The 27,101-nt window shown below is 44.1% G+C and overlaps 1 protein-coding gene across 1 annotated transcript in view; it reads left to right on the top strand.

Moving 5' to 3' along the window:
- The window catches only part of CCDC3 (coiled-coil domain containing 3), a 36,581-nt gene extending 10,209 nt beyond the window's left edge, over positions 1 to 26,372 (top strand). The window contains exon 3 of the mRNA XM_059472455.1: positions 24,247 to 26,372. Within this exon, the coding sequence (XP_059328438.1) occupies positions 24,247 to 24,522 (276 nt within the window). The 3' untranslated portion in view covers positions 24,523 to 26,372. The remainder of the gene's footprint in view (positions 1 to 24,246) is intronic.
- Positions 26,373 to 27,101: the final 729 nt, after the last annotated feature.

The following is a 27,101-nucleotide window of genomic DNA, read 5'->3' as shown; positions in this document are numbered from 1 at the left end:
ACTTTTTTTGGAGCAAGGCTGCTGCAACTGTTAGTCGAGTCATCAGTAAAAGGAATGACAGCAGGGAAAAATGCACTGAGGGAGAGGCAAGTTTCCATGACACTGTAAAATACAAAAGGAAAATAATATGACTAAAAAGCCAGGTCTGAATTGCTGCCCAAAAAACTTAAGAGCAAGCAAGGAAACAAATATTTCCTGAGATCTGAAAGCGCTTAACGGACTTGTCCTGCAGTATTTTTGCATTTCCTAGATCAGTAAGGAACCAGTAGCAACTGCAAGGGGGAAATTGGTGCAGTGTTTTATATTGAGACAAGATGCGGGACTAAAATGCAAGCTGGTATTTACACACTGTTATCCTCAAACTGACCCATCTCCTTCACTCTGCAGGGGCAGCAGGAGAGCTATTTCCATTCTGCAGAGGTAAAAGCAAGGCAGGTGTGTTGGGCTCTGTATCCCAGTCCAGTGGAGACAATTCTTTTTGCTCCCAGATCCATGACCTCTGGGATTAGAAACAACTCTCTGAATTATTTTTTTTACCTGTAAACTTATTTGTCAAAATCCTGTGCCCTTTATTTAGCTGTTTATTCAAACAGAGCATGTTGGTGCTATGAGGTCTGGCTTCCTTCTTCAGGTGGATGGTGTCTTGTATCCTCTTCATTTCCTCAAAATGCAATGAGTTTATTGCCTTCATTTGTCTTTGCTGTACACTCATTTCAGAGCACAGTTGTTTGTTTGGCTGTCTTTTTGTATTTCCAGAGCCTTTAAACAGGGTACAAACACAAATATGTTCTTCTGGATGTTGTTTGTTAGATTTTTTTATTGTGGAAAATTATTTAAATGCTTAACTGGGTGGTGGCTGGGGAGAGAAAAGAGGGAAAGTCAAAGTGGAGGAACAGCTTGTACTGACAATGGCTCAGGGATAGGAATAGAAATTCAGATGCTTTAAGTCCTAATTTCCCTTACATGGGGAATGATAGAAATCCCATTTCAGAGCCTTTGAAGCAAAAACACAGCAGCCACATCCACTCAAAATTCTCCATTTTGTTGCAGAGTGAGGAAGCTGTTTTCTACCTTTAAAGCAACATCCTTTGGTGTGGGAGATAAGCAATAATGAGGAGGGGGCTTAGTCACAGTAACCATAGGGCACCTCTGCCACACGCCTGCTCATACTTTAACAGAATTCTGAGGTGTGGGTTGGCTGGAAGAGAGTTTATTCATGGTCTATAAAAGTTGTCTTAAGTGAGGCTCTGTGTGTACATGGCTTATCTGTGGGGCAGAACATTACTTGGTCTGTAAGTACATCTGCTGGAGATTTTTCTGTGAGTAGAGACAAAGAAAAAATAACATTGGAAATGAGAGAAAATTAAAATAACTCATGGGGATAGGAAATGAAGAAATAACGCACCGAAATGTGTGGCCCACTAATGTGGTAAAATCTCCATTATTTACAAAGTTTCTAAAGTGGGTCAGAAGAAGACATTCCCTGGCTGCCTGCCTCTGGAGGAAGAGCCACTGCACAGCTCATGGCATGGCTTTGGGAGGGGCTGTGCAGGCTTTCAGAGCCCCCCGTCCTGTCCTGCTCCTCTTCAAGCTGGGTGTTGGTGCTGCTCTCTCTGGAGAGGGTTTATGTCCCTCACTCTGTCCAGGAGGTACCAGGCAGCATCCAAAGCCCACCTCCACCAACCAGATTCAAAAAGATAACCTGGAGGTGAATTTTCCTAAAAATCACTCCAAGTTCTCTGTGCCATGCTGGACATGAGTCCTGGTGTTGTGAAAAGCCTCTGAGGATTGGAAACAAACACTTTTAAGAAGGCTCTACTGAAGGGTTGTTACCATCAATGATTTGGGGTTTGTCCTTTTACACATTTCAGGCTCAGGCACATTCTGTTTGAGTTCAGTGAGCACTTCACTATCTGTCCCTTGAAATCCTAATTGAGCCTGTGTTTTCTTAAGTCTTGGTTTCAAAGGGCAGAGGAACAAATGTGATTCTTGATTCTTTTCCCAAAGGTGTAGAATCATCAATTAAATGTGTCCTGGAAACAATAGTTTGTGCTCAAATCTTGCCTGCCATAATAAAAATGGCTTGAAATCACATCCAATGACAAAACCCTCCTATATTGAACTGAAATATAGGGTCTGAAGGCAGCTGAACCACTGCTGGAAAATGTTGTGGTGCTTCCAAATCAGTGGCACGCTGGAGCTGCTGGAGCACATCCTGTCCTCACAGACAGTCTCTGCTCAAGAAACACATCACAGATGTTGGGGATATGAAGGAGCAGAGCCCTTCCATCAAAGCATCAGGCCAGAGAAGGGCTAAAAACAAAATCCCAGACTGGAGGCATCCCTGAGGCATTTGCCTGCCTGTTCTGTGTCTGGAATTCAGGATCAGCCTCTGCTCCTGCTCATTGTCAGAAACTCTGAAACAGGAGAAGCCTCCTGTGGTCTCTGCTAACAAAGTGGTGTTTATCACACTCTGTAATTGCATTTGCCATGGTATTTACAGCATTTCCTATGCTGTGAAATGGAGAAATCTCAGGCTTGCCCAGGGCTCATTGTGTACTTTAATCTGCTCCTAAGCCCACATGTATCTTTAAATATTAACTTACACATTGGCAGTGTCCTGGGGCGGCCTCAACCCCACAGCTATGAGCTGGGAACGTGGCTATTGAAGTGTTCATGTTTGCTCTCAGTATTTATCAGGTGCAGTATCCTTTTTTCCAGATCCTAGAAAATATTTTTTCTTCTTTTTCTTTTTCTTTTTCTTTTTCTTTTTCTTTTTCTTTTTCTTTTTCTTTTTCTTTTTCTTTTTCTTTTTCTTTTTCTTTTTCTTTTCCTTTTCTTTTTTCCCCTTTTCCTTTTTCTCATTTTCCTTTGTTTCCTTTTCCTTTGCTTCCTCTTCCTCTTCCTCTTCCTCTTCCTCTTCCTCTTCCTCTTCCTTTTCCTTTTCCTTTTCCTTTTCCTTTTCCTTTTCCTTTTCCTTTTCCTTTTCCTTTTCCTTTTCCTTTTCCTTTTCCTTTTCCTTTTCCTTTTCCTTTTCCTTCCCTGCATTTTCCTCTGCAGTCAGTATTCCTGACTTCTCTAGAGCAGCACAGGGATTTGGAAATCCTTGCTCAGCACAACATGGAAGTGGAAAGATCTCCTAATGGTGCACCCACTGCAACATTAGCCCTACAAATATCTGTTTTCAGATTCTGCTGGTCTTTGGGGCAAAGACAATATATTAATTGCAAGAACAGGGGATATTTGAGCTCACTCTGTGGTCTGGCCTTGGCCACATATGAACTTATTTGTGTCTAAAAGGGACTGATGTGGTCCTGAGCCATTTATGCCACAACACCTTCACCATGACCATGGCTCTGTCTCACTGGCTTCTTTTTCTGGGTACAGCAGTTCCAGCTTGGATTCAGTGGATGAGGAAAAGTCCAGAGCAGCATGCCCAGAGTCCTCCTTCTGTGCCTGTGTCTGTTGCTGTGTGGAGCAGGTGGCTTGAATTTGGCTGGAACTTATGGTGCATTTTGGAGTCTTTATCTTCTAGCTCATAAAGCCTTTTGGATAAAATTTGCTGAGAGCATGAGGGATGTAGAGTTTTGTTTTGTGGATTTAAATCCAATCTTCTAAATTGCTTTAAAGCAATTCCTTGTGTTTTGAAATTCTGAAATCTCTGTCTCTGTTTTTTTTTTTTTGTTTTTTTTTTTTTTTTTTTTTAAGGCCTGTGGTCAGTCATGAACTGATTTAGAAAATGGTGCAAAGAAATTTAAAAACATTTTTTTTCTTTTTTTAGGAAAAGAAATAAAAAGTGAGGGCACATGTGTTATCAATACTCTACCAAAAGGAAACATTGTCTCTGACACAGAAAGCCTTTAAAGCTTGTAGAACAACTGGAATAATCTTTCTAATGCAGTCACCATTATTGGAGGTGTCATGGGGCTGTTTGAATTACTTCAACATTGATTTTAGGGCCTTTTCTCTTTGAACTTCAAGTATACACTGTAGATGTGACTCTGAACATGTTTTTCTATGCATTTTATGATAAATATTCTGGCTTTGGATTGGCTTCTTGGTTGGATGTATTTAACTATTAGTTGAATTGAGTTAAGGAGCTTGTCTACTTTTATTGATCTTAGAATCTGAGCAGAGACTGATACAACATTCTGAAGGGCTTTGGCCAACAGCAGAGTGGAGTACAGGAGTCCTTTTGTTAGATGCTTTATTCTCAGAAGTTCTGAACTGGTGCAAAATGGCAGTTTTGCCAAAAGTTTTCTGAGGAAGTAAAGTAAAAGTCTGTCAGCATTCTCCCCTGTCCCCATCCCAAGACCCACAGTATGCCAAGAGTTACCTAATCAGGTATCCATGAAGAGCACAGGAAGAGAATTCTAGCAGCTGCCCTCCCATTCTCCAGTGTTTTAAGCTGAAGAAATTTCTGTGGTGAAGCAACTTCCATATATTTATTTCTGTCTATATATTCAGTGACATCCAGTCAATTTATCTCCCATAAAGCTGTCCAGCCTTCTCTTGAGAATTTTATTGCCTTTTTGATTTGATTGCCAACTTTTTGATTGCTTTCAACCTGTTTCCTACTTTATTATGTGATGCTCCCAGTTCTTCTCCTGGAGGATGTTGTCAGTCTCTATTTTCTCCCTTTATCCTCAACCCTCTCACAGGACAGGAGACTCAAAATTACAGACCAAGCTTAATGTCTGAGCCTCAGAGAAGGTTGTTCCTCCCCTGTCCTGGACAGGAATCAGCTACTGCTAACACTGTGCAATGCAAGAAAAGAGGGAGTAAAGCCCCTTCCCTGGCTGTCTGGGACCTCCCACTGCTACTGCCACAGGGAAATTTCAGAGTTTTGCCTAGACTCTTGGAAGTGCCAACAGGGAAAGCAAATATTTGTGTGTAAGACTTAACCCCAAGAAGATTAAGTGCAGATGAACATCAATAGTGCCAGCAACCTGTGAGAGAAAGTGAAAACCGAGAAGGATGTAAAAACAGAACATAATATGGAAAAAAAAAGGAATAAAAAGAAAGAATAAAATGCAAAACAGATTAGAAGCAAATCAGGGAGAAGGAAAATTTCAGTGGGGCTTATGGGGCTTTTTGCTTTCCCAAAAGGGGCAGCATGAAGACCAGTAAGAAAAGCATTGCAACAGGGGCTCATCAGTGTTGGCAGGTTGGGAGGTTCCAGGGGTGAGCATGAAGTAGGGAAGGGGTAGAAATGAGGGATGCAGCTTGATGGGATGCTGCATGGACAGTAGATGCTTTTGGGAATTGGGAAGGATCCTGGAGGCAATGAATATCTTGCAGAGTCTTTATTTCCTACCTCTTCAGTTCTGGAAGCCAATTGCTAGCTGGGGAAATGGTGATCCGTGGGAAGAGGTTTGGTTTTGTGAAGCTTGGCCCATGTTCTGTGGGAGGAGAGCTGTGCTGCTTGGAAAGCATCCATCTGAGCAAAATCATAAGTGGTAGGGCTGTCTAGACTAGTCAGGAAGGCGTGAACAAATAAGCAGAGTAAAATAGAAGAAGAGGAGAAAAAAGTGTGATTCCTCACCTAGAATGAAATTAAGATGTCAGGAAAAAACATGACTCAAGGCTTCAAAGGCTGCAAACAGAAGATGTTCTTAGCTGGCTTTACTCTGAGGTTATCAAGGAGAGGAAATTAGACATGCTCATCTCTGGATTTACGTGTTGCTGCTGGAAGTGGGTGGGGAGATGCGTGATAGGAATGCTGCAATTAATTATTATAAATCTCTTTGTAACCACTGTGTGGGTAGCATGCAGGTGTGTGTGAGGACCTTGGCAGCCTGACAAAAATGTAATTATCGGTTCTGGAGGCAGCAGTGCTCAGTCCTTGGCACTTTGTCAATCAGCAGAGTGGTAATTAGCCATTGCCAGGGGCCACTGTGTTTCTCTGAAGAGGAAGGCAGAACCTCCTCAAACACCTGGATGTGGTCTGGGTGAGAGCACAGGGGAAGTGTGTCTTACCTGGCAGACTGCAATTACAGCAAGGATTTCCTGACTCAGAAATCAAACCAGAACTATTCTGCCTTAAGTATTTTTCTTTTTTGACCTACAGCTTGAAACTGGCAGCAATCTGCGTCCATATAACCCAACCTAAATACACTGGGTTTTTGCAGTGAAGTAGATCATTAATCTTTAGTTTGCCAGGGGTCATGATAGATTTTCTATCACTGAAAAAGAGGTTGGAACTCTTTTCTAGGAAAGATATGCACCTGCTTAAGTAATTTGGTGAGCAAAAGGAATGACTTCCAACAATTTTATAAAGGAAGTCTCATATAATCTGGTTTAAGGAGAACTGATTCTTGTTGCCCTCATTGCCTCATAGTGGACCGCATGTTATTTTCTAGTTTGGCTGACAGAAAATATGGGGTTTGGGACTATACTACATAAAATGGAGAATTCAGTGTCCCTGCCCCAAAGCCCATTGTTAGGGATTTCCCTCCCTGTGGGTCATAGGAAATCATGTTTACAAAGAAATCTGAACCACAGGAGTGAATAAGAAGCAGCCTTGAGAGGAAGGTCAGAAGGTGTCTAAGGCACCATCTTTCCAATTTCTGGAATTGGAGCTGAGGAGTCAGGGTGAGAAAAAGCATTGCTCTGTGGAGCCTTTTACAGTTCCCCATCAAATGCAGTAAAACACACTATAGAGCAGCTTTAAAAACAAGGGGAAAACAAAGGCAAATATATCACTGACATAGAGTGACAGCCAAGAAGAGCTTGTCAGGCCTGGGTTCCTTCAAGGATGTGCACTGAGCCCTTTCACACCCTTAGTGCTGTTTGCTGAAGCATTGAGGAAGTGGGAAGGCATCCAGAGAACTGATTCAACTCAGCTGACACGGTGGGGTTTGAAAAGGAGCAGGAAGGAGATGGAGATCTGCAGCACTGCTGACCTGCCACAGCTGGGGACACGGTGATGCAAAACACTGCTCCTGCTGGTGCAGGCTGTGCTCAGGGGTGTCCAGCAGCTGTTGGAAGGAATGATGGAACAGCATCTTCTCACAGCTGCCACAGGGCTGGGTTTTTTTGGTCCTGATGGAACACAGAGACAGATTTTTCGGGTAGCCTTCAGGAAGCTCTTGACCCAGCTGGCTACAAGGAGTGAAAGTGTCCCACAGCTCTGTATTGCCCTGGAAGACATGGTCAATCTGTAACAGTGAATTGATTGTGATTTGTCAGAGCTGAGCAGAGCTGTGTCCTCTTCCTCTGAGCTTCTGCAAGCTTCACAGATGCTGTGTGAGAATTACTTGTGAGCTGCAGTGGTAAAACTCATAAGAGACACACAGGGTGAAGATTGAGGAGTGCTCATTTGTGGTTGCTGTGGATGTTCTTTGTCATGGCCATTACTGTAACTTTATTGTCATTTAACTACATTTTTAAAGTCCAGGCAACCCACAATTGTAACCACTGTGTCACCACCCAAGATTCAAAACTCAGCTCAGAATCAATGAGGTTATAACTGCATATAAACCCTTCCTGCAATTTAACACCAAGGGGAGTTGGCATGAGAAGACACCTATCTTGTCAGGTAATGCAGAATTTATTATAGCACTCCTCCCTTTTCCTCTTCCCTTTTATGTGGTTTTGTATAGCTCTCACAAACTGTGAGTTATACATAGAAAGCAAAGTAATAAATGAGTTTGAAATATGAAGCCACAGAATTTTTTTTTATAAAAGCAGCTTTGTTAGTTTAAGGTATTGGTCTACTTTGAGAAGTGATAGAGGTGGAACATTGCTTGTGAGATCTTATTTCACATGAACTTTGGGGGCTGAGCCCAGTAATTGGATCAACTGATGTTTAAGTTGAATTATCCCTATAATTTGTACATATTTATATATTGTAACATATCAGTTCTAATTGACTGAAAAGTTTTTTTAATAATTAAGCTTTGAAATACCTGAGAATTATTCTCTCAGCAATCAAAGGATGAGATATGCATTTTCAGCAGTCTTCATTAAATTTAAGTATTTAAGTCACTAATGTAAAACATGAGTTTACACCTTCCCAGCAATGACACCACTGACTCCAAAAGGCACAACTAAGCTGTCATGAGCTGTTGGACAGGTGGCAGCTTCTTTAGCTGCTACCACATTACTTTGTTCTCCTTTCTGTTGCTGTATTCAAATTGCTGCCTGGCCATGTAAGCAAGACTTGGACTCAAAGCCTAGAGTCCACAGCAAAGCATCTTCTCTGGTGTGTCACTCTCCAGCCCCAAAACCAAAAGGTCAGCCACAGTTCTTGGCATTTTTTAGTGGATCTGAACATCTGTGGAACTCAGTCCAGCTCCAGCCTCAGAGTTGTTCTGGTTGTGTCTCAGGAACTCATTTCTGAACTGGAGTGTCTGAACAATTTTTACCTGGCTTCTTTAAGGCATGGACAGTGATTAGCAGAGCTGGGAGTCAATGTCCTTGTATCTACTGAATTCTTTTTGCTGCTAGACATCTGCCTTCCTTCCCATGTAGCTCTGAAACCAATATGCCTGTCTGTCTGTATTTCATGTGAGGTATTGTGGAGAGAGCTCATTACAGACAAGCTCAAGTGTAGCCAGCACTTAGCTGCAAGGGCAAACATATCATGAACGTCTGTGTTGCATTAGGATCTTTCCAGAAGACATTGAAACACAGCCAAGGTGGCTTCACAGGCTCAGTGTTCTCCCAGCACTTGCTGGTTCAACTGTTCTTAAAAAAATATGGAATTTGGGAGAGCATGGATGTCAGCACCAGTAAAGATTGGCAGAGCACCAAGTGGCAGGAATTAGGTGAGTTGATTTAGAGCTCTGTGCTTGAGTCTTCTAGAGGAACTTCATGGAGAGAAACTTAGTGAGCTGTGAGAGGAGGTGGCTCTGGGGAGCCACTAGCTGCCATTTCTGAGTTATAATTGGATTTCCCAATCCCAGAGCTCCATCCATCCCCACCTCCTGTCCTCAGCTGAGCTGTGAGGGGCCTCCACCAGCCCAGTGGAACACCTTCAGAGCCTGGAGCTGGCCCATCAGGAAGGATGAGAGGCAAATGTGAAAGCAGTTGCATTGCAGGCTTTGCAATGGTTGTGAGGTCTCCTGTTTGAAGTTTCCCAAGCCACGGAGCTCAGACAAAGCACCTGAGGGAACAAGAGCTGTCTTACCTTGCCAGATGTGTCAAATCAGTGCAATCTCCATCCTGAGAGGTAATGAGTCTGGTGAGTAGGAGATGTGATTTTGCTTTATAGCTGTTGGTTCAGTTCACAGGTTTTACTGCACAATGAGTGGATTCCTCCTGGAGGAAACACAGCCAGACTGCTGCAGATGCCTGGATGGTGTGCACAGCTCCTAATGGGAACATGAGGGATCCACAGCCGGGCCTTCACACACCTTCTGAGCCCTCTCCCTGTCTGTTTCCTCACCCCAAACACATCTAGAGCTTCAGACTACAGACACATTCCTCTTGCTCCAATTGACTTGCTCATGTGGATGCAGCCAACAACACAAGCCTTTTTGGGGTGTCTCAGCTGAGACCTAAAGTTTTAGGCTCACAGGTCTCACTGTGGGTTTCTGGAACTTTCAGTTACTTGTTTCTTCTTCCTCTCTATTCTTTCCTTTAAGCCTGTCCACCTGACACTGCTCTGGGGACCTTACTGTTCAGACATGGGTCAGCCCATCAGGGTCTGGTGTGGCAAATGTGACAGAAGATGTGGAGAAGCACAACAATATCCATGGCTTAATGAGGCATTTGTGTCCTTTTGATAGAAAACATGACCATCATACCTTCCAGCTGACCAGCACTGAACTGAGTAATCTCAGGGGATCAGGAGCATCTATACAGTAACACACCAAGGCATTGGCTCTTAAGTTTCCAAAAGCCTGATGTCTGAAGCAAAACTCAGCTTTGTTTTGTCCACAGGCAAGTGCAGCCTCTGCTTCACTCTCAGTTTGTATCCAAAGCCTTAAAAAACCCTATGGGTTCATCAACATGTTCATAAGTTTTTAGCAAGCTGGGATTCTGCTTTCTGACAGCTCTGTTTAGGCTGACATATGTTCCTGCCCTTTCCTTCTGTGCAGGAATGTCTCTTCATTTCCATGAAAACCTCCATGGTGAGGAGTTTCCTTTTATTCCTGCACATATCCTGAATTGCTTCATAAAAGTCACTGACGATGAGAGCTGGAATTATCTTCAGATTTTATAACTTGGCTAAAAAAGTCTGGCTGCAAGCTAAATCTTCACGCATAAATCTCAGCCAGGAAATAATTTAGTTTCTCTCTTTCCATCAAAACAGCAAACAACTCGGCCCACTCCCAAACAGTTGCAAAGTTCTCAATGGTAAAAGGGTATTTTAGGAAAGGATTAAAGAAAGAAATGTTACTAAGTGGCAGAGTCTCTAGGGTGGGGAGAATGTGGAAGGAAAAACATTTGGAATGATGCAATTTATCAGGATTTTTTTTATGTTTGTTTTTCTTCACTTGAAATGCCTCACAGATATCTGGAGGGAGCAGGATAAATCAGTTTGGTTGACTTTCAGTAACACTGACTGCCATGAGAAGTGTAGGTGCTGTATGCCAATACAGGAATGTACTTATTAACAGGATTAAATAGAGCAAGGCAGAACGGAGAGATCACCTGGATGGGGCTCAGATTAAACAAACTGGTCATCCAGTCTTATCAGCTGAGTTTGTGCTGCACTTTACATGTACTAACCCTAAACCACATCTGGCTGATGAAGGGAGGCCTCAAATATCTGCAGGAAAGGGTCTTTGCCATTCCCTCCAGAGGCTCAGTGCCATGTTCTTGCTGTGCTCTTACAGATTAGCTCACACTGCCATTGATTTCTGACCTAGGTAATGAGTGAGAATAAAAGTTTTCTTCCATTCCTGTAAAATGTATTCTTCTGCTGGCTTTTCCGCTCATTTACTGACCCTTAGCTCCAGAATAATGAGAGGAATGACCATAACCGTGTTGTTCCCTAACCATTCACACCCATTTTGTTGGTAAATGGTGCCTAAGGAATGGTTTGTTTTGTTTTCCATGGCCCAATAAAGGCAGTTGCTAGAAGTTGTCCTTTGATCATGCCTGAAACCTTGATCTTGGACCATGGACTCTTCTCATGTATCTCAGCCATATCTGAGCAATGTTCACAGAGCCAGGATTTTCCCCTTCTTGGATAATGTGGACTTAAATGCCTTGATCAGGGACACAGAAATATACAATTTTTATATTGCAAACTTGTATTGACTAAATCCCTCAGTATTGAAAGCTCAATTAATCACATGGTGCAGTGATGGGCAATTTGTCCAGGATCCCTACTGAACAATATGTTTGCAGATTGCAGGAGACAAAGCTGCAGTTATGGGCAATGCCTACCAGCACCTAAGGAAAAACATGGTTTGTGGGCTCATACTCTGAATTTGCACAGAGAAGAACAGTGGCCATTCTGCATGCAAGTGAAGTATCTGCCCACGAGTTCTGGCTCTGCTATTGCTCCTGTCCCATACACACCACTCAGGCTCTGCATAGAGACCTTTCTGGATTAGGCTATAATGACTCAGAGACTCTACAATCACCGTTGTTCTGCAATCCCCATTCTTGGAGACAAGGAATGGAAGCACAGGGAAGCTGTTTACTGGACCTGCTTGTCCCTAACTGGTTGTTGTCCTCACTGGAGTGGAGATCTCCAGTCCCATTCCTCTGACTAGGACAAGGATTTTATCTGCCCTCTCTGATGAGGTGTGAAGTGCACGTGTTGCTTAATGAGAGCAAGCTGTTCAGATAACACAGCTCAGGATGATAGAGGTTTTGTTCTTTCAACATTATCATTGCCAAAAGACAGGGCAAGTGTCCTCATTATGGGACTAGACTAGACTGGAGCCCAGGTCACGATTTCTTTGGAGTGGGTTTGCCATCTTTTTTTTTTTTTTATTTTTTTAAATTCTTTGATGTCAGGCAATTTTTGTGGAGTTGTGTAGATGGTGACTGGTGTGGGTACTGTGTTACTGCAGGAGGGGTGTGAGGCAATCCAGATCATCTGCTCCTCAAGGCTGTCCATTCCCTGGCCCTTGCTATTGCTAAAGTGATGCAACACAAAGCTGGTGAAAGTACAGATAACTTCTGTGTCAGAGAAATATGGGACAAGCGTAACAAATTCCACAGAAGAATTTTGGACTGATAGAGAGAATTAATTTCATAATCATGTTTAAAGCCCATGCATACACAAACAGTAACACAGACTTATGGGGGGAGCATTTACTGCCTGTCCCTAAGTACTTGGCCAGGAACAATAACAGATTTTGAGGGTAAAAACACATAACAGCAGGATATTATGAGATTTTTCAGACCTCAGTGCAGTTATTCACAAAAGAGCCAAACCCCAAGGTAATCCATTATTGAACTGTGGCTCTAAGGTATCACCATGTGCTCACTGTGCAGTGGTGTGGCACTTGCTGTGTAATTATCTCTCTCCAGCACAATTATTAACATAGGATTAAACAGCTGTGGGCCACCAGTGCAACATTAACCAGCACTGGGGTGTGTGCTCTATAATTTAGATGCTTGGAGGGAAGAGTTCACCACAGGGCATCCACCAGCCCTGTGAGCATTTTGTCCTCTGTAAGTGTGGCTGCAATCCTCCTCCTGAAATCAGGCTGGAAAGAGTGCTCCAGGCTCGTGTGTATGGGGAGCCCTGACTCATGCTGCCCTTATGACCTTATTTTCTGCTGGCATTGCAGCCAGCCCTGTGTGAAAAGCTTTCCCCTGTATAAGGTATTAAGTTGTGCAGCACATGGTGGGAGTTTCTGGTGCTTCTGTGTCTGTATGAAACTCAGCAAAGCAGCAGGGAGAGATTTTGGCCACTAAATATGACATTTGATTTAAAATATGATCCTGTATTTCCCTGACCCTGTATTTCTGTTGAGAATTGAAATACTGAAATACCTTTTTAACCATTTTCTCAAAACCCTCTAACTTTATGAATCCCAGCACAGGAACAGAACCTGATCTGAGGAATTGTACTAGAGTGAAAACAGCTTTTGTCTCCTATAGAAACAGTCATTAATGCCCCAAATGCTCAGGGCATCTGAGCACATGCAAGCAGGAGGGTGGTTCCCTAAATACCACATCTTTCCACATTGAAAACTGTTTGCCAAATCCTGCCATCTTCAGAGTAGCCTGTTGCCCATTTATCTCACCCAGGGTGGTCTGGGGCCCTTTCAGGATTTCCAGCCCATGCAGCAGCCAGGGCTGTGGACAGGCTGCTCTGGGCTGGCTGGTGGGATATCTGTGAGCAGCAGTGAGCTCCCATCAGCCAGATGTTAGATGTGCTGGGAGCTTGTTGTTCAGAGCTGCTGATCGGTCTCTCAGGCATTTGGTCCCTTTGTCAGCACTGACATTATTCAGAGAATGCCTGCACATCACAGATGTTTGTTTTTCCTTCCCTTTCTCTTTGCTTCTTCAACCTCACCAAGGCTTTTCCACTTCATGCCGTGGCAGCTTGTGCTGGAATGAGGGCTGGACCTGGTGCTCAGCCCTGCTGGCATGGGGCACAGCAAACAGAGCTCTCCTCTTTGCCCTGGGCTTGCAGAGCAGCCCTGGATCAGATGCAGATGCCTTTTGTCAAACCCTTGAGTTTCACCCAGCCTGACTTCAGGGCTGCTGCCGTCATTTCCATGCAGGATTCACAAATCCCTTCCTGCTGGCAGGGAAAGGCTTCATTAGAGCCTCTTGTCCTGCTCCTGCCATGGCAGGGGTGTCTCCATGAGTGCGTAAGCGCCGTGCTGGAGTTGTTTCCGCACCATTCAACTCAGTTTCAGTGCCTGATTCCCTGCTCTAAATTAGTTCCTCTGACTCATCCTCCAGAGGAATTTCTGTCCCTGTAAAGACTGTAGAAAAAGATCAGAAAACCAATGTTTCCTACCCACGATTAAGGTTACCTATTTTAGCAGGGTGATGTAAAGACCACCACAAGGGACCCACCAAACACAGATAAATACAAGCCTGAGTGTGGTCCCTGTGCTCTCCTGGACCCAAATAGACTTGGGAAATAAAGAGAAATGTCTCTAGAAAGTTCTTATGGATGCTCAGGAGAGATGTGAGCATTCCCCCTCCCCAGTGGCGCCATAGGGCAGCAGGTTGCCCTGCAGTTCCTTTTTGAAATCCCAAAGCCATGCACAGCAGCAGGGCATGCTCAGGGCTTCCAGCTGAGCCTTCAGCCAAGGAAATCCTATCTGTTTGTAAAGGCAGCTGAGCTGCAGCAGCTTGTGTGCAGTGTGAAGCCAACACATCCAGAGCAGAGGGATTTATAGGGCAGCTTGACTTTTATAGATGTTGCATTAACTTTAAACATTTGCCTTTCTCAGCGTGGGTTCTCCTCCTGTGCATACAAGTGCCCCTGGGTATGATATATTGTCTGGGGAGGAGACATGGCCTCAAATTACACTAAATGTCCATTTCTTTGCTTTCTTGAGAGGCAGCATTTAGTGCATTGCAGTCACGCTGTGGCCATTTGCCAATACCCACCCACAGCCTGCTGGGATTTGCTTGGCTTCTCTCTCTCCCCATTTTGACTTATAGGTGACAGAGAAACAAAGGTTCTCTTCATATTATACATAACATTTATTTTATTATATATTTACTGATCCAAATTCTTCCCTCCTCAGTGACAGAGGATGTGGGCACTGAGCATTTGCACTCTGAGGGGTACAGGGGGGTCTGGCATGGCCTCACCCCCTGGAGGTTCTGAATTCCTTAAGACCTTAATCAGCCTTGTTTCCATGTGTCCCCTGTTCTCCCACCTGCCCCTCTGTGCCCCTTACATCCATGTTTAATTAAACCTCAGCTTACAGACATCCCTGCAGCACTTGCCACACCAAAACTTCAGTCCCCTCTGTCAGGACTCCCAGGGAACTCCACAAGTTGTAAAACATTAGACTGAAGTAAATCACACTTAATGGAAAGACCCCAAACCAGGTATAATACTACTTCAAACCTGTGTTGTTCTCATGCAAATGCTAAAGATAAATATTTTTCTTCACTATTCTGATTCTGGTTCCCAGCTCCAGCTGCATCCGGGGATGATATATTTGGATATACTGTACTTCTCTCTCTGCTACTGTGCTGTAAAGTGTGTGTTCTCTACTTGACAGAACACTAAAATAAAGGAGGTTTCTAGAAGGTGTTGTAACACAAGGTGAAGGTCAGTTCATTCAAAAATTTCAATAAATAGGAACAAATCATAAGATGCTGTTCTGCTCTGATCAGCATTTTCATTTCCCTGAGTTCCCATCAGTGAGAAGCAAGGACACAATACACTTTGATTTTGGGTCTTGCTGGTTTTATCCCTTCCTTGGTATTTAATTAGTTCTCTGTGTGTATGTGTGGGGAGAATGGTGATCTAATCCTGTTGAAATACAAGCCAAGTAAAACAAGTTTAGATGGAGACATGGTCACACAGCAACTTTCAGGCAGAGAACAATACACTTAGGGTAAGGTATATTAGCAAAGTAGTTTTAGGCATATCAGACCTAATTGGTTTCATTGTAAGAACAGTAATACTAGGTGGGAAAAAAGCTGAGTTGAAAATTAAAGTGGATAGCAAGTTTTGGTAACTTTGGTAGCTGTGGTAATGAAAAGATTCTGTACATATTGTTGGGGGAAAAAGCCACTTACAGAGACTTTTGAAGCCCTGCTAAGACTGCAATAACTCTGAGACAAAAAAACCCCACAACCCAAAAAACGAACAAAACCCAAAAACTAACAAAAAAACCCAAGGAGAAAAACCCCCAAAAGTGACTCTGTAATTTGGACATTTTCAGCGTTCAGGGAGAGCAAAATTCAGAAATCTCTGAAGCAGCCTGTCTTGTAAGGTAGATTTAAATACTCATTTGCTTGTTAAAATTATGGAGAAAAGATTTTGTTTGTCCCTCCTCAAAACATTTTCCTTTAAGCTCAGCTGGGTAGTACATTTTAACATTCAGGATCATTTACCTATGACTGAGCAGCTCAATCCAGAGCTGCCCTGTGTGCTCCTGACCAGGAACAGCACAGAGGTATATTGGGAATACCCACCAGCCATGCTGTAAGGAACAAAGGCAGAGGCTGCATTTGCTTGGGTTGTGTTCCTGCTGGGCTCTCTGTACAAATCACAAATGGGATGGGACTGCTGGGAACGTGTCTTGAGCTGTTCTATTTTTCAGCATCAGTCTCATTACATGGCTATGACAATGGGAAGATGCCACCAGCTCACATCCCAGGCAGCAGACCAAGAACTTAATGTTACAACTTACTTTATAAGTTTTTTGATCAATCACACAAAGCAAAAGCACATTGACAGTAGTTCTATCCACTATAACAATACAGTAGTTCTAACCACTATAAGCACAGGTACCTTTGGTTAAACAATGCTTGCTTATTTCAAATGCAATACCTGCTTGTAAACCTTAAAACACAATGCACAGAGCTCCATTATTAAGCTTAAAACTTCCTAATATCTTGCTAGATAAACTTTTCTGTAGCTTTGGGAGTTATTCTAGACAAGTGTTAATACACAGACCACTGCTCTATTTGTTCCTACTTTTCTACTTCTTACATAATTTTTCTGCTGACCAATCTCATGGCTACTGCTTAGCTCTAGTCACAGTTCTGCTGTCTCTGAGGCTGCCTTTTGCAGCTTTCCCAAAACCCTCTGATTTTATGGATTTCCACAAGCTGCAGAGCCTGTGAGCTCGCTGTCCTTGCCATGAGCTCTGTGCATGCCCTGTGGCAGGGGTGGAGAGCCAGGAGTGGTGTCCTGGCTGCTGCCTCTGCTTTGGCACACCATGGAGACATGTGCCACCCCACAGTTCCTTACTATGCTGGCCAGCCTGGGAAGTTATGGTGGAGGGAGCCCAAGGAGGGTGATGTGAGTCTCAGCAAAGAGGCTGAGAATAAACCCTGTGAGGGCTCCAAACCCTCTGCTTCCCCAGCCCTGACACAGGTACACATTGGTGGGAGCACTGGTGGGGCTGGGAGGCTCCTGGGAATGCAGGAGGCACAGGGGATGGGGCAGGTGGGGCTGAGCTCAGAGCTCAGAGGAGGAGCAGGAGCTTTCTTGGGGTCTCTAGCTGGTCAGAGTGACCTCAAGATGTGTTAGAAAATCCCTTTTCCCAGCCCAGCAGTCGAAGAAGGAGCTAGAGCTCTTCAATTCTCAGTCTCTAGATTGTTTATTGTATCCTATCTATAAAATTATTTCTCCTGTCCAGCCGAAGTCTGCTCAGCAAGACAGTCAGAAGCACTCTGCCTGCCCCCAGGGTGGTGTTATCTTTTTATACTAATTTTATATTTACAATTACTTTCCAATACCTATCACCTATGTTAGACAGTGAGCTTCTACTCCAAACCCATCTAAAAATGCCAACATCACCCAGAAGATGGAAGCCAAGAAGAAGAAGAAGGAGAAAGGCTGGACATGCCCAGATTCCTCCATCTTGCCCCCTGAACACCCATTCTAAAAACCCCAAAAATCTATTTTTCCTCCCATGATAAATTCACTATCATTCTACTTAAACTCTCATGGCCTGCAGATCTTCATCTAAGGTTGGTAACTTGCTCCATGGGCCATAATCAAAACCACAGGGGCATCTTGGGCTCTGTGCCAGGGTCTCTGAACCCCTGGCAGGGAACTTGGCCATCCAGGACAGCCAGAGGGATGTCCTGAATTCTGACAGAGCTCAGCTGCTCCTGCTGAACAGCCCAGTCTGAGATTTCCCGCAGTTCCCCTCCCATCTCAGCGCTGCATTCCTGCGGCATCCCGGGCAGAGCGCTCGCAGGAACGCGTTCCAGGGAACAGGAGACAGCAGCATCCCCAGCCCTGCCTGTAGGAGTGCGGGGGGTAGCATGGTTGGGACGGACACACACAAGAGATCTCTGCAGCCAGGTCATGGAACTTGGGGTTTATTGCAAAGGGCCTGGGTGCAGGGCCCTGCTGGGAGCTGCCAAACACAGCTCAGAGCAGGCCCGAGAGAAGAGAGGGGCAGAGAGGATGAGAGGGTGAGAGAGTAAAAGGGCAATAGAGTAAAAGGGTAAGAGAGCAAAAGGGTAAGAGAGCGAGGTTCCCATTACAATACAATAAATCTTCTTCTGTGTTGAATATTCTAATTCTCATTAACCAGTCTAGTACAATATACAAATCCTATAGCATTTACATACAGCCTATAAGAATCATTACATTACCATACTGTGTTATATTTTAAACCCTAAAAACTCCTCTTTGGGCCCCTTCTACCAAGCTAGTAGGGTCTGCTCCGACCCTTGGACCTGTCTGCAAGCAGGGGGTGTTGTTTCATCCAAAGGGGATTACCTTCAGCTGGCCATGGCATTGTTTTCGAGTTGTTCAGTAACTGAGGTATCTCAAAGCTTGCCTCAAAGCTTGCTTTCATTTCAATCTCGCTTATAGTTTCTATATTCTCAAAATCTTTTGCCAAGCAATCATATTTATAAGGCTTTCCTGTTTCATCTTCCCCAATACCTGCCAAGGAAAAGCAGTGGGCTGGCCCTGTGTCCCTCCCTGGCTGATCCCTGTGTCCCTCCCTGGCTGGCTCTCTGTCCCTCCCTGGCTGCTGTGTGGTCAGCAAGCACAGGAAGGGAGCTTGGAGATGCCCCAGAGTGAGGTTATACCCTCTTGATTTATTTTTCTCTTCCTGGAGGCCTTCTGTCTCCCACTGCCTGGGCAGGGAATGTAGGGATTTACTGTCAGGACTGACTTATCTGCTCACTTGGCACGGGTGAGGTGCCTGTGGTAGGCAGTCTGACTCATACCCTACACCTTTTTTTCCCCCTTTCTTGTCTTGATTAGTGTGGTTTCTATACTTGCTAACCCATTGACTTTTTTCCTTCACAAGTACAGGGAACAAGGTGTTGATCCCTTCCTGGGCACTGGCAGTGACTGTGATGACAAATCCCCATCCCCATTTCCAATCCTGGCAGAGGTGACTTGGTGTGACTGTCACTTGCTATCTTTGTTTCCATCCTCTCAGCAGCTTCTCAGGCTTCAGGGCTCCAAGTGCCAGGAGCAATGCCTCAGGACAAGCTCCAGGTGTGGCTTTGGGGCCAGGGACCTCTCTTCAGGTACCTCCATGGCTGAGGCTCTTTTCACCAGTCCTCAAGTGCCCCATAATGACCCTGCATCCTGTAAAAACACCCCCAGCCAGAGCAGGGGTGGAAGGGCTGTGGGTTTGAAGGGCAAGTGCGGGGTTTTGAAATGGATGCCAGCAACACCCACTGCAGATGAGAGCCATCAGCAGTTCAGATACCTTCACACCAAGCAGTGATTTGATGCAGGTCAGAACAAAGCTCTTTTTAAAGACCCCCCAAGTGCACATGGACATGGATTTGGGTCTGTTTCCAGGACAAGTTTCCCCAAACTTCCAAGAAAATTATCTGTATCCTGCCCTTGCAGCCTGCCCTGGGAAGTCAGTGCCATTCAGATGCCATTTGATGGGACTCATGGTGACATCCATCCTAGTCTGAGACAGTTATCTAGGCAGGAGTCTCCAAAGATGGTCCACCTCAGGGAAGTGTCTAAGGTAGGCAAGATATCTCCTCTAGGATGTGCCCATTTCTCTCTGATGACTGGTGGGAAAGATGATTTGCCATGACTAGCAGCCTCTAAGGAGCTTAAAGAGAAAATCTGCTTTTAGTGCTGAGTGAAATGAGGAAGAAGAGCACCTTGAGAGTGGATGTAGCCTGGCAGAGGCTTCCTGTAGGCAGTGCTTCATATCCCAAAGAAATCCTCATCTCTAATATTTTGAATGAACTGGAGAGCTGTGCTACAAACATTACATTTCCTGTGGCAAATGCTGACCCAGCATTCAGCAAGGTAACAACAGCCACAACAATTTCTTTCTCCATCCAGGTCCTGTGCATCTTGCTGGGGCATATGAGGTCCTAGGGTGAAATCCCAGCTTATCTCCATTAATGCCAGTGGTATGGATATGTCCTTGGGACAATTCTGTACCTCTGAATGTGCTGTTCCTGCAGCAAGCAAAGGTGGTTTGGCTCAGCACTGCCGTGCCCCATCACTTCACCCAACACGATGCTTTAACAGTGCTGACAGGGACTTTTCCACACTTCAGCACGAGTGTTGGTCTTGGCTGAAAAACCCCAGTAACTGGAGGTTAAGTCACTCCATCCCAAACCCAATACGCTCCTCTGCCAGACCTCCCCCATTATTCTTTGATTTCTTGTCTTTCTTTCCATGCAACACACTCACTCCCACTGGAAAGACTTTTAGGAAACACTGTGATTCCAGTGGTTTTTATCAGTGTTGCCATAAGGAACATGAGGAGATTGCTGGGACTCAACATCTCTCCCTTGGGCAGGTGAAGGGCAAGACTTGGGTGTCACTGCTGGGCTTTGAGTGATTTGAGTTCTGTAACACTAACTTCAACCACTTATGGACATTTTGTGGTGGATGAACACTGCCATCACACCCTTATCCATGGCACCTTTATCAACTATGCCCTCAAACCAGGCTTCCAGAAGGCAGGTGTGTGTCTCTCAATAAGAACAGTGTATATATATATCAGTTCAGGGTGGTTGGTAAGGGGTTTGCATGCCTAAAATGGGATGATCCAAAATCAGTTCATTAGGTTAATGATTGGACTGGATGATCTTGGAGATCTTTTCCAACCTCAATGATTCTGTGATTCTATTCTATTTATTACAGTGCTGATTTCTTTGGCAGATTTTGTAAATCTCCTAGATATGGTGAAACTTTAAACTCAGTATATTTGTGAGATGGTCTCTCAGACAAATACTCAAACAAATACTCATATTTAATAAGCAGTTTCACAGCTGTAGGCTGTCTGGGATAACTCCTCAGGATCTGTATGGTTCTTGTGCCACCCTTCTCATTACATCTCTGGTTCTGCTCTGAACTTGAGTTTACCACTGCTGAGGATGCCCTCCTAACAAAACTGGAAAAAGCAGATATGCAGACTGATCTTCAGGCCAAACAACTCTTCTGAATTATGGGTCATTAGGGAATCCAAATTTTGAATGGAATTTGGAGAATGACCTATAAGTTTTGCCTAGGAGCCATTTCCTAGTCCTCCTCTTCATTTCCCAAGCATCCAGGTAGCAACTTGGACTGGTTAACTTGTCACCAGCTTGTTCAGCAGCTGGGTTGGTTATCCAGGCTGTGCTGAGCTCACAGCTGTCACAGTCACACAGCTCTCAGCACCACTTTGAGGATAACTTGGTTGCAGCCAGGTGAATCCCAGCCCCAGCAGTAACAGCAGGGACAGGACAGCACTCAAACATCATCATCATCAACACCATCATCATCCCCACTGCAGAGTCCTGTGAAAAATGCTGTTTTAACCAGCCAGTGAGAATGAGAGGACTCCACCTTGTTATTTTTCCCTATGTAGAAGGAACAAAGTGTTTATTTTCCAGCTGGTAGTCTTGCAGTTGCAGGCAGGCATCCAGTTATCAAGCTGGGCTCTTCCTATCACCTACCCTGTTGGCAAACAAAGCCCTGCACGCCAGATAGTGCCTCATTTTTTTAGAACTGTGCTGTTCCTGTGATGTCTCTGGATATCTCCAGATAATTTAAGCACTAAACTGTGTGTTTCAGACTGGAGAGTGAGGGCTGTAGAAAAACAGTATAAGCAAATGAGCTGGTTAGCTTTTTGATAGTTTGAGAAGTTTCTGAGTGGCTCTGTAGAGCAGATCTACGTCTGTTGACAAAGGACCAACCTCAAAATGTTTGGGATGTGTCTGGGATGAGGATAATACTATCCCTGATGTCTGCTATCCCCCCATCAGCCAGCCCAGGCAGATGAAATGCACTTGGGTTCACACAACCTCCCACTTGAGCTGCATGGAGTGTTTGTTCCTCTGCACTGGACTTTGGCATGGGCCATGCCTATCACTGCATCCATGGAAAATGCAGGAAATCCCTGGTGAAGTAGAGTTTCCACCTCATGTCCTCCCAACAAACATATTTCCCTAACTCAGTGTCCTCTTTTATGAGGATTTAAATTCAAGAAATTTTCTGCTTGAGGTTTTGCAAGGGTTTGGCAAACACAAAAGCCAAGATGTGCTGGCTGTTTTCAAAGACCACTTGGACTGAACAGTGATCAAAACCAAACTCTCTCCTTTTCAGCAGAATTTCTGCCCCTTCATCTGTGAGCTCCCCATCTTGCTAGTATCATTTATAAAAGAGCCCTAGAGAGAAAACAGTTGGGGCAAGAATTTGCCATAGAGCAAAACCCCACAGAGCTTTTGCACAAGGAACAAGAGCTTCCAAGGGAGTGGAAGCAGTTGCTGTGTTTGTGTTGACTGGCCATGGTTTCCCACTGCTGGGGGTTTCCAAAGCAAATGAAATGTTATTCATCAAGGCAAGCTCCCTCCCCAGCCTTCAGTTGTTGAAAATACTACAAAGTAAGATGGAAAGAAAGATGTAATCCTTCATCATCACAGTCAGGATTTACTTGTTTATTTAGATTCCCTGTCTGTTCCAAATGTTCTGCCAGAGAAAGCTCATCCAGACTCCAGGAGTGCTTGACACACATAGAAAAATTTCTAGATGTATTTAGAAGATAAATCCAGCAGAATACACTGCTCGTCCTCACAGTGCAGCAGCAACATGAAAGTCCCACATGCACAATAAAATAGCTCAGGATGTTTTTTGTGGGGCAAAAAAAAAAAAAAGCAGGAGGCACTGGAGGAGAAATTTATTTTTATGTGAATCTTCTAAATAAGAAACTTTTTGGTGGAGCTGTCCTTGAGCTCCAGGTACCTCCTCTTTTTCTGCCTGGAAAATTTCTTCCAGGTAGAAAAAAATGCAACTTGGTGTCTTTGTGGTCAGTAAAAGGAGAGAGTTGAGTTCAGAGGGTGATTCCTCCCTCTGCCTTAGGAGGTGCAGACCCAGACCTGAGTCTCACTTTTAGCTTAAGAGAAGCAGGTGAATCCCATCCTGAGTGAGGCTGTGTTGGGAACTGACTGCTCAGCAGCCCCAGCTGGTGTTTGCCATTCTACTCCTGTTGCTGCCCCTACAGACAGGAAACCAGTGAGACCATAAACACACCCATGGGATCAGAGAGATCTTGTGGGTCATCCCAGGATGAGGTAGTAGAAGATGAGCACTTGTCCAACAGATGTTTTGCAGTTGTACCATCATCCAACCCAGTGGATTTGAAAATGCCCTGTGAGCTGTTCTTCTAGTGATGCCTTGGGGGCAGCACCTTTTACACTGCTTCTCTTTTTTATCTCCTATCTAAGAGCCAGTGGCATGAGTGAATGTCAAAACTTGCTGTCCCTTCTGGGGGCAATAGTGCAGTAAGTTGTATGGAGTAGAGTGGGAGGGGCAGTTTTCAGGCAATGACCCCCCAAATAATTTATGTTAAAGTTAGGGGATCATGGATGCTCCTAGAGACTACTGAGATCTTACCCTCCAGGGTTTTGTCTTAAACAAGCCAATATAATGGGATGTTTAAGACATCTCTGTTCCTGGAAAAGCAAAATAACCAGTTCTGTGTTTGGCAGGTGCTGTCCTTATTTCACATGTTGACATAAAGAGCAAAGGGCAGGCTCTTATCAGAATCTGGGGTTTCTGAAGGACTGCTAATCTGAATCAAAACCAGAGTTTTCCAAAAGTGATATCCCTTGACCCAAACTCTAGTTTAGTACCAGAATTTGGGCAGCTTTTCTCCATAAACTCAATGTAGCCTCAGTGCACAGGACAGATCTAACAAAACAGTTCATAAAAGTAATTTTGAATCACTAGTATCATTAGGATCTACAATTTTGGGTCTTAACTAAATCCACAAGTGAAAGAGAGGATTTTACTTAAAAGGATAAAAAACCGAAGTAAAAGCTCCCACAAAAATGCATTCAGCTTTTGAAAAGTTGTGAGGCATTTTCTGCAACGCCTGAATTACCCCTTGCTGTGATAACTTTTTGTGATCCTGACCTGCTGCTGTCCCCACAGCTGATGTGCTCCTCGGTGCAGAAGCCCTGTTTGAGGAGGAGGACTCAGTGCACTGGACAGGTCTGACAAAACAGTTCATAAAAGTAATTTTGAATCACTAGTATCATTAAGATCTACAATTTTGGGTCTTAAATAAATCCACAAGTGAAAGAGAGCATTTTACTTAGAAGGATATAAAACCAAAAGAAGTTCCCCAGAAAAGCATTCAGCTTTTGAAAAGTTGTGAGGCGTTTTCCACAAAGCCTGAATTACCCCTTGCCGCGATAACTTTTTGTGATCCTGACCTGCTGCTGTCCCCACAGCTGATGTGCTCCTCGGTGCAGAAGGCCCTGTTTGAGGAGGAGGACAGGGTGAAGAAGCTGCAGCAGAAGGTGGCGGCGCTGGAGAAGCGCAACAAGCAGCTGCGGGACCGGGTGAAGAAAGTCAAGAGGTCTCTCCGGCAAGCCAGGAAAAACTCCAGGCACATGGAGCTGGTGAACAGAAAGCTCAGTGAGAAACTTTCCTCTGCAGGTGGTCAAATGCCCTATATTAACTCTTTGAAGCAGGAGAACTCCCACGGTACCTACCTGAAGGTATAATGCAGGGTAAGTGCTCAGGCCTGTGGGTTTTGTCTGCGTTAGAGCAGGGTTCTGGCCCTCACACCTTCTCTATGCTGTGCTTCAAACCTTGCATGGAAAATGAATCTGACCTTGCTTTAGACACAGTGCCAGATTAAACAGGAATGCCAGCTGGATTTGGCACGGCCCACAGCCGTGTCCTGCTGTTCTCAGTGCACACAGGGCCCGACAATCATCTGTGCTTCTCCTCCCTCACCCAGCTGCACCTCCAGCTTTAGGCTGTGCTTGATGGAAGTGCCAGCCCAGACCTCTGGGCTATTGCAGGCACTTGACACAGGAGCTCCTCCTGATAGTTTACCTCCTCCTCATGGGCTGGGCAAGCAAGGCTTCCCAAATCTTGGGATCTAGAGAGGGGTGTGGTGGGAAGGATGAAGGCATGGATGCCCTTCGCTCCCTTATCACCCTCAGGCTCTCAGCCTTGAGCTTGACTGAAGTCTTCACCCAATGCCTGGGCATAGGCTGTGTCTGAGACTCTGGCAGTTTGTGCCCCTCTTCAGCACAAAATATAGATGTGCTCAAATTGTCTTAAGACTGTCCCTATATATCTTTAAATATTCTAAATCGAATAAATAACAACTTTTATTTTTCCAAAAAGTGCCTCAAGGCTCTCAGTAACTCCCTGAGTGCCTTTATCACTGGTCAGCCAGCTGGGTTGGAAACCACATCATTTTGGGACTGTGTCTAAGACCAAATCCTGCAGTCAGGAGTGGACCGAGCCTATGAGTGGGTGTTGGATCAGGCCCAGCAGGCAATTTCAGATCCCATTCTCAATCAGGTTTAATTACAGTGTGGACAAAGCTTCAAGTTTTGTAGTCACTGAGGTATAATGGAGGTTGCTGGGCAGCCTCATTTAGTTACATTTAAAACCTGTAGAGACCACATCAATATCAACAGGGCATTAAAAATTTAGGTAGTTTATATATGTATATATTTTAAAATCCTATAGAAAATATTTTTATTACACATTTGATATAGTCTAATTTCTTAAAATATGAAGTAAAACCTGTTTCTTGGTTATCTCATAAAAAAAGAAAAGTCCATCATATCCTTTATTAGGCATTTAGAAAATCACTTCTGCTCAAGCAGTGTGGGTTTAGGCCTCAGTATCCATGGCTGATAATGTTAATGCTTGAAACTATCCCCGCACTTGGAAAAGCCCATATCAGCTTTCAGATGTGAGCTTCAGTCCAAGCAGAACACAGAAGCTGACTCTCATTACCTTCCAGTTTTGCTCCTTTTGGAAGTACGTTTTTTTTTCCCCTCTTGAAATAATATTGGCATTTTTAAAGATTCTGACTCCTCCTCAAGCTCCACTGGTTTCAAAGGCTCCACCTTCCACATCACCACAATTTGAATTGTTTTCTGCTGGAGTCAGCAATGCTGTTTCCTGAGAATAACTACAGAACTTCGGCTTCCCTAGAAGCCATCAAGAGATTTTAACTCCACAATTTAAATCCATAGAAAAGTAACTACTTTTTGTTGTTTTATTTTCTGGCTTCTAAACTACTGTTTAAACAAATGAACTGATTTTCCTGGCATAGGTATTAAAAGCTTGTGTTTTAATTTTTTGTCAAGAAAAATATTCCCTCTGGTATTCATTCATGTTTTATAAGTGTTTGTATAAAGCTGAGAAAGTATAATTAATATAGCTAAACCTTTGCTATTCTTACAGATTTTCCAAACACAGTGTTGAATATCTTTTTCTTTTGGCTGGTATTTTTGTTGCTTGATGAAAAGATTGGAATTTTCTTCCTGTTTCCCCCTTTGTCTTCCTTAAAAAAAAAAAGTAAAACATTTTGTTCTCCTTGTGAGTTTTGTGAGAATTTCATTTATTCTGCAAAGAAAACAAAAAGAACCTTCCAAAATGCAAAGTCCAAATGCAACCCAAAATGCTCTCACTGGGTACAAAACTCAAAAAGTGTTGTTTCCTTGTGAGTTTTTCCCCTTTCATTCCTGCTGGGGTTTGGATCATTTCCAGAGATAAGGACTAGCAGTCAGATCAGTCACAAGTTAACCCTCTCGACAAGTAACAGAGGATGCCAGACCTGAATAAAAATGCCATTAAAGTGTCAGCACTGAGTGCCTGTCCCTGCTGGTGACACTGTCCAGAGAGGGACCATGAAAGCTGCACGTGCAGGAAACACAAGAGGAATGAGGAATTTGGGTTCTGTCCACCCAGGGCTGGTACACATCACACAGCTATGATTTTTAGACCCACTCCGTAGCAATTTCAGGGATCAGCTCATCTGGAGACCTGCAAAAAGGGCAGAATTTCATGCTATTTCCAAGAGTAACGGGAAAGGCATGGTTGAGCATTTTCCTCTTGAAAAGCTGTGAGGGAAGGGCTGAGATGCAGAAATGAAGAGGAGGTTGGCATAGCTGGGTGGGTTCACAAGAGATGGTGCAAAAACCCAAAAAAACCTGGTAAAAAAAGAAAGACAAAAAAAACTTCCCCATTTTGTTAGAAACATCACCAAATGTGTCAGTCCCCCCTTGATAAGTTCCAAGATGCTTTACAAATTAGTAACATCTTCTTTTTC

This window comes from Ammospiza nelsoni, chromosome 5 (assembly GCF_027579445.1).
Source record: "Ammospiza nelsoni isolate bAmmNel1 chromosome 5, bAmmNel1.pri, whole genome shotgun sequence".
NCBI lineage: Eukaryota > Metazoa > Chordata > Aves > Passeriformes > Passerellidae > Ammospiza > Ammospiza nelsoni.
The sequence above is the reverse complement of the archived record's forward strand: the minus strand, read 5'-3'. Positions and strand labels throughout refer to the sequence as shown.